Consider the following 14,127-nt stretch of genomic DNA (forward strand, 5'->3'; position numbering starts at 1 on the left):
CCCTGGGCCTGCCCTGCTTGGATGAGGCTCTATGTCACAGGGATGCACTGGTTCCCTGGGTCGGTTGGGAAGCAGGATGCTAGACCACATCACCACCCAGGACTGCCAGGCCCAGGGACGCCCTTGGTGATGAGTTTTACATTTTTGCTTCCTGTCTACCACTTCCTGACCAAGGTCAAGCCCCACACTGGGCCTCACTGCAACAACACTGGTGCTGACCATGGCTAGAGCGTGGATGGAAGAAGTGAACACAGGGTAAGCATAAGGAAGCAAAGCTGGACCCTGGTGGCTCATGCCTGTGATCCTCAGAAGGATAAGATGTGAGGACTGTGGTTCACAGCCAGCCTGGGCAGAAATGTCCATGAGAGACTCTTTTTTTTTTTTTTTGGTCCGGTTGTGGGGCCTGAACTCTGGGCCTGGGCACTGTCCCTCAGCTCTTCAGCTCAAGGCTAGCGCTCTACCACTTGAGCCACAGCGCCACTTCCAGCTTTTTTCTTTTTGCTTATGTGGTGCTGAGGAATCGAACCCAGAGCTTCATGCATTACAAGGCAAGCGCTCTACCACTGAGCCACCTTCCCAGCCCCAAGACTCTTATCTCCAATGAATCACCAGAAAACTAGAAGTGGAGCTGTGGCTCCAAGTGGTAGAGCACTACTAGCCTTAAATGGATGAGCTCAGGGTCAGCAACCAGGTCCCAAGTTCAAGCTCTACAACCAACAACAACAACAAAAAAAAAGTAAAGTAGGGAAGCAACCCACCTTCTAAGAGCCCAAATACACTCGGGCTTTCTGTCCTCCTACACAAAGGGCAGCGGTGACTGTTACTCAAGTTTCTCTGGGACCCTGAGAAAAATTCAGTGTAAACACCTGTCACAGGTGTAGACAACACACTGAGTTATCAGCATCCCTCCAACCCTGGGGCCTGTGGGCAGCAATGGCCTCACATTCAGAAAGGACCAGAGCCATGAGCGGGTCATGTCGGAAGCACTTGCCGAGTTTCTACACACTTGGAGAATAGTCCACATTTTACCTCACAGTCCAGACATGAAAGAGCCCTGGGATGAAGACAGCAATACTCACCAACATACCCAAAGACAGATGACTATTAAGAGCCAAAGAGAGGGATCAGATGTGGTGGTACATGCCTACAATCTCAGCTATGTGGGAGGTAGAAATGGGAGGATCATAGTCTAAGGCCAGCCCTCAGGCAAAAGGTACTGAGGTCCTACCTTATCAACTAAGTGGGATTGGGTACCCACCTTCACAAGATACAAAGGTAAGTACCACTGTGCTTAACATTCTTCTACTAAAGTTTTCCCCCATAAGGACGATTTTGTTGACCATGGTGAGAATGGCACTTCCAAAGACCCTCACATTGAACCTTTACTCTCCAGTCAATGTCTCCCACCACTGACTCAGAATTGTTTTACTGACTTGCCCAGCATTCACTAAGGCTAAGGCTCAGAGACAGCATGGAACCTGTCCAGTGACAAACAGCCATCAGGTAACCTGGGTAAAACTTGAACTCAACACCTTCCTCTTTAGCTGTATGCCACTGGCAAGAACATTAACATTTTTCATGAAAAAAAAAGAAAATGTTTACTTTAACACTTAGATCTTCAGATATGGAATTATACTATAATCGTTACAGAAAACCTGTAAGTATTTATATTAGACAGAATTTTTTATACTGTTGCCCTTATTCCTAATTTTTTTATTATTAATTTTTTATTGTGAAAATACCGTACAGAAGGATTCAATTACATGAGCAAGGTAATGAGTACATTTCTTATCAAGCATTGTTGCCTCCTCCTTTGTTTCCCCTTACCATCTCTTCCCATCTCCCCCCCACACACACACACCCGCGCTCCAAAGTTGTAAAGTTTGTTTTTCAACATAACGTCTTGTACATCTCACTGTTGCAATAGGTCCACCTGTATCCCTATTTAAACAATTTTTTTCCCTTCCCCTCCACAAAGTATACCAACATCAAATACAGTGAAAGCAGGGTTATACCTTGGAGGATGGACATACAAAGCAACAAAGAAATCATCTTATAAATATGTTAGGAACAATAGCAAGAAAGAAAAACCATTTGAGACCTTATCTTGGGGTTCATTTCGCCTAACATCAACTTATCTGACCATTTATGCTTGTCTCAGACATATACCCAGCAAATAAGGGAAACCATGAGACCTATGTTTCTTTGGGTCTGGCTTATTTCACTTAATATAATTTTTTCCAAGTCTTTCCATTTCCTAACAAATGGGCAATGTCATTCTTTCTGATGGAGGCATAGAATTCCATTGTGTATATAAACCACATTTTCTTGATCCATTCATCTACTGAGGGGCATCTGGGTTGGTTCCATATCTTAGCTATGGTAAATAATGCTACAATAAACATAGTTGTGCTGGTAGCTTTAGTATGGCCTTGTTTGTGATCATTTGGGTAAATTCCCATTTTAAGCCTCAAGATAGCCTGGTCCTTCAGCATTTCACTACCGAAACATTCCAGTGACATTGGAAGTGAGGAATATTGCTTCTATCCATTACATCGGTTTTGTTTTAGTGCTTTTAAAAGCTCCATGTGCTACTTACATATTCACCTTTGCGAAGATCTTTTCAAACCAAAGCTTGGATAACTGGGGGGTCTAACATCTTCCAAATCTCTGCACGCGCAGAAGTTTTTGGATTCCCACCAACAGGGTTCCACCAAAGATTAACTAAGATTAACTCAAAGCCCAGTGCCCACATACAGAAGTGGAACCGAGACTGAGGATGGGGACCAGGGTTCATTTCTGCACACAGTCTAAAAAAATGCTGAGAAAGGGCTGCCAGTCCAACTCACTGCAATAGCTTCCCGCTGCCTTCCTCAGATACTGGCCTCACCCTGCACTGGCATGTGTCTCTGGCCTCCATAACTTTTCCTCCATGCCTTTACTAAATCTCTCCAGGTCTACCCTCTGAGACACAACTCATCCTGTTAACCTGCTGGGCTCACTTCTGAAAACTCTCCATTTAGACCACCAAGGCAAACCACAGATCTGATGCAGACACTTAATGCATGGTCATTCCTCCCCCATACCTGTGCTGACTGCTCTGCTGAAATCAGGAACGCCATCAGGGCTCAGCTCACTCACACCAACGTCTTCTCTTCCTGTCAGCTAAGATTCGGAATTCCCTTCAGATCACCTGTTCTCTCCTCCACCATCCGCACACATGCCAAGTACTACCACCTGGGTCCAGCATGCTGCTTCACATCTACTGGTCCTCAGTGGCACAGCATGAGCCACCCAATTGTTGATAATGCAGAAAATCTGTACCACAGGCAAGTACAAACTGTATAATCACATACTCAATATATATTATAGTACATATGCTATATATTGTATTATATATGCTCAGGATATATTATATAGCATGTAATGTATACTCAACTATATATGTGAACATATACAACTGTACAGTCATAGGTATGGTATATATAATTAATGTATAATAGCAAATATATATGCTTCACTATTGTACCATGATATACCGTATTCAATATATATAATAAACACACACACATACACTATCATCATGAAAACCCTCACTCGGTTGAATAGTTCATGGAATGAACAAGACCACAGGGGACATGTCATCCCTTAATTGGGGGGCAGCAGGCACTCAGGGGAATTTAGGGGGAGCTGTGGGAAATCAACCATTTACCTTTCAGGAGCAGCACCCTGCTCTGGAGATGCAGCCCTGAGCCAAGGCTGCAGTACATCTTCTTTCACAACAACTCCTTTATATTGGCTGGCTTAGTTTGTAGTCTGTTTATCAGAGCATTGGTTTATTCCTCCACCTTCTTTCCATCCCCTGCCCTAGGCAGTCTGCTGTCCACACTCTGGAGTCTACTCTATAAACATCACACACACACACACACACACACACACACTCACTCACACACACACACACACACACACACACACACACACTCTCCTAGAGGCACTGGAACACCACCTCTTACTGTACCTGTGGCGATGCCTAAACTATTCAATGCTGTCCCAGGACATGAAGAGCTGACCTGAGAATTCATTCACAGTCTACCAGGCTGGTTCTCCAAGGCCTCGACCTCCATGTTCCCAGTCTAGGCTTAGCCACCTCCACCACCTGGGCCCACATCTCAACACTTCACCTGGAGTCTCCTTTCCCCCAGCCAGGATCCTGTTCCAACCATCTCCCTACACAGGTCCCGGTCTGTCTTACAGTTTTCCTCCCATTCCTGCAGAACTCCTCCATGCACAGGGGTCTCTTCCCCAGTAGGCTACAGGCAAGAACCCTTCTTCAAAGACACTCAGTCTGCACATATTTCAAACCCGACGCAGGCTACACATAATAAACAACATGGAGGCCAGGATGGAGTGTGAAAGGAAGGAAGGAAGAACAATATTATTGAATTTATAACCTGCTATCCCTAGTGACTTGAATGGTGTTTGATAGAAATAGAACTGAGAATCAACATCTCAACATATATACCCAGCTCATTTGCTGAGCTTACCTAAGTTCAGCAAGCACCAGTGACCAGTCTGGGCCAGCCATGGTAGTGTTATTTGTATTCTTTTACAGCACAAGGGGTCAGACAGAAACGCCACACGGCAGGATGTGAAACACTGATACCCTCTACTTACCCAACCCATCCTTTTTCATGGGGACTGAACCCTGAGCTTGTGTTCAAGGCTAGCGCTCTATAGACTACTTGAGCCATAGCACCACCTCCAGCCTTTTCCATTTATGTGATAGTGAGGAATGGAACCCAGGGCTTCCTAGACAAGCATTCTACTACTAAGCCACATTCCCAGCCCCCAACCCTATTCTTATGAACTGCTTTTATTTTCTCTCATTTCACCCTGCCTGACTTTTCCCACATCTCTGATTCCCCTGGCTCACCTGATTTGTGGTCCAAGGTCTGGGATGGGCTCTCTTCCCTCCATGTCCCTTCCTAAGCTTAAAACACGTCAGTGTGGAAGTCCAAGCCGTGAAGCAGGATGTGTGTGTGCGCAAGTGGGGCGGGGGGCCCTGAGTAAGTAGGTAGCAAAAACACAGTCAGGTCTGGAACTGGGTCAACAGACTTCCACGAGGCAGGCCAGGAAAATCCCCAGGATGCCAGACCCCTCGGCAATTTTTCCAGAATTACCGAGCTTGTCGCCCCAATCCTGCCTTGCTGCCAAGGGAAGTACAAGTGTAGGTGACCCGCAGGCACACAGAGGTAACTACTCTGCAAGACAGGGGCCCCCTTGCATGGAAAGTTTTTCTTCGTGTTTCATAGAGAGCTAGGGGAAACTTAAACCAGGGCCCACAGAACATTGGACCAATAAGGAAGCGGTCTGCATGGGCCCAGTCCAAGCGTGGAGGAACAGAGCACCGCCCTCTGCATTCGTGAGGATGGGTGGACTGGACATGGCTGCCCTCACAGCTTCCTTGGGAAAGGAGGAAATGAGAATGCAAACAGAGGAGCATCCTCCTCAACAACGCCAACAAAAACAAGTCATCCCAGAAAGCTTGACGTGTGCCACACCCTGGGCCTTGCCTGAGGTGTGTGTCTCATTTAACTCCCTAGGAGTTCTAGGAGCGGAAGTGTCTGGTCACTGCGGTGAGGAAAGTAAGGGTTATAAAGTTGACCTCACTGTCTCAAGGTCACCATCAGTTAGGTTTGAAACCAGGCCTCCTGGGTGCCTGGGCCAAACCAAATGACAAGCTGTATGTTTCTTCGATGCTCCCTCCCCATCCCACAAATTCCAGGTGCCATGGGTGCTATACAACCCCAGACCATTCTAACCGCCCTGCAAAGAGGCCCAGGTTAATGCTGCAGGGGCTGAACTGACTCTCGAAGAAGCCTCTGAAGGCATCAGTAGGCCTGAAGGCATCCGTAGGCCGTTCTTTGGTAGTAAGTGAGCAGCAGAAAGCAAACGGCTTTAGCAGATGATAAACCAGCCTCATAGCCCATTCTGTCTCAAAGTACCTGTGCAACCTCAGGGCATTTGCTCTGCGTCCCTGCACCTGGACAGAACTGGACAAGAGCAATCAGCTCAGAGCTGGCATCTGTGGATGTGCCAGCACAATCCCATGGATGAGGGACCTTCCCAAACTGTTTGGTGGGAAGGCCGTATCTCCTTCTACACTGGGGAGGAAAGGAGGGAAGGAAGGAAAAAGGGAGAAAGGGAGAAAGGGAAGGAGGGAAAGGGGAAGAGAAAAAAAGAAAAGCTCACTTCCTGAGTGAGCATGCAAAGTCTACAAATAATGCAAAACAATTTTGAGGAAAGTACATAATCCACACACATGTGTACACCTGGGTATAGCATCCCTCGGTATACTGTCTCTGTCTGTCTGTCTGTCTCTCTCCCTCTCTCTCATACACACACACACACACACACACACACACACACACACACACACACACACACACACACACACACACACAGAGGAATTGAATCCGGATGAAATGTTATCTCTCTCATTCCCAAACAGACATCTATCTATCCTCCAGGGCTGCTAGGCTGTAGAGAATCATGAGGATAGTGGGAGGGAGGAGACAAAGGGGGAGGGGGCAGGGGCTTCTTATTCCTTGATGGAGGATTTTTTGGTGATTACAGAGTCAGGAGGAGAGCGAGTGAGGTCTGCCATGCTTGCGCTGCTCTCTGCTCCCCTGTTTGGTATTCCATAGGCTCCAAATTGGGTGGGAGGTGGAGGGGGGGAGAGACGGCCACTGGTGACACTGCTTTCACTCACGTGGCTTTTTATGAGCACGGGGTCCCTTTCTGCACTGCACCTCTGGATTTAAAAGAGGAAATTTCAACCTCACAATCATGGTGGGAGTTTTTGGGGTTTTTTTTTTTTTGCTGAACAAAACTATGCCAAACTAAGCTCTGACTTCTGGTTTTGTGAGCCTGGGCCTCCACCGCTCTCTCAGATTTCCAGTCCCAAGCCCAAGGCACTGGCTCGGGCTGCTCCCTCTGATGCTACACAGAAGGGGGGGGGGGTGCTGAGAAGCCGTGGGCCCCTGCTCATGCGCACTTGGTGGATTCAGGGGTGCCCACAAATATGGAGAACTGCTTCCAATCTGCTTATCTGGGTGTGGCTGGCTCCTACCGCCCAGCCCGACGTCAGCACAGGCACCCGAGTGTTTTCTTGGGCATTATGGGGGAAAATAAGTCTAGTAACGAGAGGGGAAAAATGGAAGGAAAACAGGGAAAGGTCCACACCTGCCTTCCTTGGCTCCATGCAAAGTCATCATGTGAGGAGGGAAAGGCTCTGCTTGACTTCCCCACTCCACATTGAAACCTACACATCTTGAACCCATGTGGACTCTTAGAGCCGGTCCCCATCCTGGCCTGTGGTCCACCACTCCAGCTAACAACCAGGTTATTCTTGGGCCATACCTGCTTAGGCAAGATCCTGGAGGAGGCTATGTCCATGGTGACAAATGGGAATCAATTTATTCATTGCTTGCCGTGCCCACGCTACCCACCATCACCCTGGAGGTCCCCACAGGAAGGTCCTCCCTTCACCTTTTAAATATTCTGAGCTTAAAAGCACATTCTGTGGTTGTTTTTTTTTAACTTTGACACTGTAATTATATGCAGGACTTTGTACCTCCCATTTCCTTCCAACTGTAACATTTCTAGATCTTTTTAAAGCATACATTGAGGTCAGCTTTTTTTTTTTTTTTAGTACATGTTATGAAATAAGATATGAGCTTGTGCCCAGCCTTAGCTACTTTTTTCTGCCAAAAGGGCAGACCAACGCAAACTAAATACAACTATTTTCTTTATCCAAAGTTCAGTTGAAACGGTTATGGAACTTCTTAATATACACATAAACCTAGCTCAGAAACCCCACTCACTCCAGGCAGGTCAGCTGAAATCATAACGAGATATTAGCTAAGCAAACTCCCCCATAACTCAAAAGAACTGACTGATTCGAGGAACATCAAAAGGTAAAAGAGTTTTAATGGTCTTTCTTTCTTCTTCTCCTGGTTTTCTCTTATCTTGCATAAATTGTCTGTGTCTCCCGGTCACAGGCGTATGCTCTAGAGACAGACCCTGGGGATCAGTGCTACTGTTTCAGTAAATAAAATACTATATATTTGATGCATTAAAAACCAGCCTAACCAAGCTTCCTGATGTCCTGAGCATCTGGAAAACAGAGGTTAAAATCTCAAAGGAACTGAGTGTGAATTAAAGGAAATAATTCAGGTTTAGAGGATCGTCTGGCAAATAGAGTGTGTTTTGTAAATGTTTGCTTGTGAATCTTATCCATCTGTTAAAGGAATCTCCCTTCAGACCTAAGTGTTAAGAATGCCAAACCGCCTCTGGCCCATACAGAACAATTGGAAACCCACGGAATGCAATGGGTTCCTGACCCAGGAACGTGAAGAGGAGCATACAAAAAGAGAACCAGTGGTAGGTAGGTACATCTCATCTTACTCAACCTTCTCAAGTCATTACGAATGTTTGGGAAACAATACTGGCTGTGACTAGTTGGGTCCTTTCACCAAAATCCCTGCCAAGGTCAGGGTAACCAATCTGTGAATTCCACTTGCTTCCTAAATAATGGGGAGTCCTTCTGTCAGACCCCTAAAAGACACCCTAACAATCCTCTGTCCCAGACAGATGCCTCCAAATGCAATTAGACAGAACAGCTCTCAACTTTGAGTTCAGTCAGTACTTTTCTCAAATATCCTCCCACCCCCCCATTGAATTGCAACTAGTGCCTCTCTCAAAATTCCAGTTTTTCACTACTACGAAGTCTCCACTTTCAAAGAAAAGCACTATTTTTTTTTTTTAACCAGGGTAGGAGTACTGAAAAGGGAAAATGCTATGTGGGGATTTTTTTTCATAATGTTATTTGGGAATGGTTTGTAAAACGCTCAACTGTATATTTAAACTTTATAAATAGTTATGCTGCCAAATGGTATTTTTACATGTGGTGTGCTCTCTCTGTCTCTGTCTCTCTGTGTCTCTCTTTTTCTCCTCAACATATTCAAATATTACTCGGTCAGGGTAATTGCTGCTGCAATCTTAAGAGACAGATACAATAATTTGCTCACATTCTGCAATGAGAGAAATGAAAGGGAAAGATTCCTGTGTGCACACTCTGCAACTCCAAAGTGCTTTACAGAAATTTATTGTCCCAACAACTGTGATGCATTTTTTTTTCTTGGTTCTGTTGATTTCCTTTTCTTCAGAACCTGGTAATCATCGGAGACAAGCGGTCACCTGACTCACCTCAAACATTTATCATGACAACATTGACCTCATCTCTGGTCCTGACCGAGTTTTGGTAGTTTCAGCCCAGATGGCGAGGCTTCTGCTAAACAGAGATGGATTCTCTCTCCTCCCTCAGGGCAAGCTGACCTGCTGGCAAATAATCATCTATCACTTGGGGCCTGAATGTATTTCCACTGGAACTTGGTGATGTGATGTGCCGATTATAATTGAGGTTTGCCAGAAGTGATTGGCATATAAGACACTGGTGGGGGGAGGGAGGAGGAGTCACAGGGGGATTGCTCTGGTTAGGTCTACATTTCATCTTAGAAATTTGTATTCATATAACTTAATCACACACACAAGGCTATTTATTAGACAGCGTGAAGTACTGTGCCAAAATAACTTGAAACAAATTATTTCTTGGCATCTAGACTACTAGGCATCACTAGGGTTAACTAAGCTGCTGGCAGCTAAGTGTCACTGCTCATTAAGGATGGTATTGTTCTTGCTTTCATCTTTTTTGTTGTTGTTGTTTTGATATTTTTGGTGTCAGTACTGAGCCTTGAACTCAAGGCCTAGGTACTGCCCCTGAGCTTTTTCACTCAAGGCTGGTGCTCTAGCCACACACACAGCTCCACTTCTGGCTTTTAGTGATTTCACTGGAGTTAAGAGTCTCATGGACTAAGAGTCTGATGTCTGGGTTGTTTTCAAGCCTGGATCCTCAGATCTCAGCAGCCTGGGTAGCTAGGATTACAGGTGTGAGCCACCAGCTCCCAAATGGACTCATGTTTCTCAACCAGAAATAAAGGAGTGATCTGAGACTTTAGTCCACAACAGATGAAGAAGCCCAAGAAAGACATTCAAGATTACATCTTGACCTTACTTTTATTCTTTGTGCATTTGTCCTCGTCACAGTCTTTGTCCCTGGCCTTTATACCTCAGTGTATTTCATCTTTTCCCTGCCAAGCCAATGGCACAGCCCCTGGGAAAGCTGAGTGACAGTCCCCATTCTCCTCCCCCCCCCCCCCTCCAGCCCTGGGCCCAGCTACTATAAGCCATCATGTCACCAAAACCTCGTCCTACAAAGTCCATCTTGACTTGACTTTGCCATACTGATGAAAAGGTAAGAATTGCCAGTACGGTGGAATACAAATTGCCAACCACAAACCCCAGAAATCCAGCTAGATACAACACACATGAGCCTCATGCAGCTCAATGCAATTGTGTCATCAGAAAAAACAGTGCCTGCGACCTGGCAATGCGGGTCACAGGTAAGGAATCCAGCTTGTCTAGGGGCCATGGGGCTCACGGGTTCACATGGCATGACCCCACACTTACCAGGCACACACACATTATGCAGGGGTTGTCCGTGATGAAGGGGATTTGCAGTATCTCTCCTTCTTTCTCGCATTTTGCAACCGACCCTGAAATGGAAGGGAAAAAAAAATTTTTTTAACCTTTGCTTGGTAGCTTTATGGCAATGTCTTAAATCCTTACACAAGTCCTTTTTTAAAACACCTACCCAAATTTCAGAGTTAATAAATTTTAAATGACCAGAATCACCAAAAACCAAATCCCCTCGAAATCCATTTCAAATACTTTTATTCGAATGGACTGAGGGGTGGGGGGAGGGTTGTTTGTTTTTTAAGACCACTGTAACTTATGGACGGATTTTCTGTTCTCGGATTATTTAAGCAACGTTCCAAGTATTCCTTGTGGATCTTTAATAACTCTCCTCTGGTGAAAGCATTTATTTCACCTACACGCACGCGTACATACACGCACACACTCAAAATACGCAAGCGGACCAGGGGGGAAGATTTTTAAATGCGAATCCTGGACTCTGTGGCTGAGCAGGCCTTTTACCGGTATCTGCTATTTTGTGGCGGGTTGCAATGACTTTATGCAAGGCAAGCCTCTGGTCTCTTAGAAACATTTTCTTTTCTGCGCCAGGTGAGAGAGTAAAGCCTGCCCTTCCGAGCGGCAGCCGGGTCTCCGCCTGCCCGGCACGTGTCGTTCCTATGTCGTTCCTATCTCCTGCGGCCGCTGCCCTTTCAAAATGTGATGGTCTCCGCATTCAAGGTCTGCAAGGCCGGCACCGCACACAGCTCTGCTCTCCCGGCTGACACGCACATCTCCGCGTGTCCAGGAGAGGGACGAGTGCGGGGAAACGAAGAGAGTGTTTAGATTGTAAAGGGGGGACACAATTGAATCCGGGGTTGGGAAGGAGATTGGAAATCAGTCCAAGCGACGTCCCCACTCCATCAAAGAATGCCTCTGATCACCGCATTGAATCGGGGGAGCCCTTCCTCCCTCCCCCCATCTCCGCTTCCCGCACTTCCCACCCGGGTACCCGCTTCGCACCACCTCGGCGGCCGGCGGGTGGCAGACGCCCGCACCAGGTGCGCGCTCCCCGGCGCCCGTCTCTACCCAGGACCCCCGCCGCCCCTACCTGTCAAGAAGGAGGAGGCCAGAGACACGGGGACCCCCGAGCAATTGAGCAGCAGCAGGACGCAGCAGGTGATCCCGGGCGGGCGCCGGCGGGCTGGCCCCGCCGCAGCCCCGACGTCGCGGGAGCTCCGGAGCATCGTCCCCGGGGCCCGCGCTCCGCCGTCACAGTCGGGTTTGCTTGGGGCCGGCGGTCGGGAGCCGGCGCTGAGGAGGGGGCGGGCGCCGGGGGTGGGGGGCGCGGGGCGGGGCGGGCCGGGGAGGGGCGGCCCTGGAGGGGAGGGGTCCCGCGGCCGAGCTGCTCCACTGCGGCGGGCGCTTCCGAGAGAGCCTCCCGCCCGCGCGGGCTCCGGAGGGGCCAGCGGAGGGGAGTCGGAGCCGGGGACCCGCGGGGAGGAGCGCGCGCTGCCGGGGCGCACGGCCACCGCGCTCGGCCCGGCTGCCGCTCCCGCCGCGCCCTGGCCGCCCGCCGCAGCCCCGCGGGCCCTGCGGGCTCTAAGCCCGGCCGGCGCGCGCGCTCACCCGGCGGCGCCGCGGACAGGGCGCACTCGGGGCCGCACGGACCCCCGCTGGGGACGCGGGGCCGGGAAGGGCCGGCGATCCCTGAGCCCGGAGTGGGTCCCCCGGCCCCGCGCCCCGGGGTGCAGAGCCCAGCCGGGAAGCCGCGTCTCCCCGCCCGCGCGCCGCCTCCTCTTGCCCCGGGAGCCGCCCCCACCCGGGCCGCCGCCGGCGCTTGTTCTGGGCGCCCTCGCGTGCGAGAAACCGGGGCGCAGAGCGACCCCGCAACTCCTGAACCGCACGGCCTCCCCCGGAGAGGGTGGGCCGGGGGCTGGGGGGCTGGGGGCTGCGCTTATGGACCCGCGCGCCCTGACACCGGGGACGCTAGCCCCACGACCGCGCGGGAGGCGACCAGCACTGCGCATCGCCAACGCCTTTCGCCCTTAAAAGAGGGACCAGGGCTCGAGACTCCTCCCCCTCCCGGCGGCCGGCGGGCGGGGCGCCCTGACTAATCATTCATTCACCGGCCAAGGAGGGCGGGCCCCGGCCGTCCGCCCCGCCCCGGCTCCCGGGCCGGCCGGGCCGGGCCGCCTCCGCCGGCTGGGCGGCTGAGCGGGCGCCTCCCTTGCGGGCGCTGCGCGGGGTCTGGAGTGAGTTCGGGTCTTTGATCCCCTCGACTAAATCGCCATCTCCGGCCCATGTAGCAGCCTCCTGTACCCAGAAGGGCGCGATGCAGGAAAAAGACCCGGGCTAAACTGTGTAGGGGGAGGTGAGGAGGGCGGAGACCCGGGGCGCTGACAGCGCCGCCGTCTCCCAGTGGCAGATCGGCCCAGCCAACCCAGCCGGCCGGCGGAGCGCCCAAAACACACAAGCGCGCGCACACACACACAGAACACTCGCACAGAACACAACACACACAGCAGACACAGAACACACGCACACAACACACAGAGAACACTCACACAGAACACAGCAGACACACAGCAGACACAGAACACACGCACACAATACACACAGAGAACACTCACACAGAACACAGCAGACACACAGCAGACACAGAACACACACACACAACACACACAGAGAACACTCACACAGAACACAACACACACACAGCAGACACAGAACACACGCACACAACACACACACAGAACACACACAGAACACACGCACACAACACACACACAGAGAACACTCACACAGAACACAACACACACACAGCAGACACAGAACACACGCACACAACACACACACAGAGAACACTCACACAGAACACACGCACACAACACACACAGAACACTCACACAAAACACAACACACACACAGCAGACACAGAACACGCACACAACACACACACAGAACACTCACACAGAACACAGCAGACACAGAACACACGCACACAACACACACACAGAACACTCACACAGAACACAACACACACACAGCAGACACAGAACACACGCACACAACACACACACAGAGAACACTCACACAGAACACACGCACACAACACACACAGAGAACACTCACACAGAACACAACACACACAGCAGACACAGAACACATGCACACAACACACACACAGAGAACACTCACACAGAACACAACACACACACAGCAGACACAGAACACACACACACAACACACACACACAGAACACAGCAGATACACAGCAGACACAGAACACAACACACACACAGAGAACACTCACACAGAACACAACACACACAGAGAACACTCACACAGAACACAACACACACAGCAGACACAGAACACACGCACACAACACACACACAGAGAACACTCGCACAGAACACAACACACACAGCAGACACAGAACACACGCACACAACACACACACACAGAACACTCACACAGAACACAACACACACACAGCAGACACAGAACACACGCACACAACACACACAG

General features: G+C 49.7%; 1 protein-coding gene across 1 annotated transcript in view; it reads right to left on the bottom strand.

Moving 5' to 3' along the window:
• Positions 1–11,840, bottom strand: part of Bmper (BMP binding endothelial regulator) — a 222,515-nt gene extending 210,675 nt beyond the window's left edge. The window contains exons 1-2 of the mRNA XM_042695043.1: positions 11,705–11,840; positions 10,591–10,676 (exon numbers count right to left, since the gene is read on the bottom strand). Coding sequence (XP_042550977.1) covers positions 10,591–10,676; positions 11,705–11,840 — 222 coding nt within the window. The remainder of the gene's footprint in view (positions 1–10,590; positions 10,677–11,704) is intronic.
• Between the last annotated feature and the right edge of the window lie 2,287 nt (positions 11,841–14,127).

Source organism: Dipodomys spectabilis, unplaced genomic scaffold (assembly GCF_019054845.1).
Source record: "Dipodomys spectabilis isolate Male_0828 unplaced genomic scaffold, ASM1905484v1 ptg000178l, whole genome shotgun sequence".
In the NCBI taxonomy this organism is placed as follows: Eukaryota; Metazoa; Chordata; class Mammalia; order Rodentia; family Heteromyidae; genus Dipodomys; species Dipodomys spectabilis.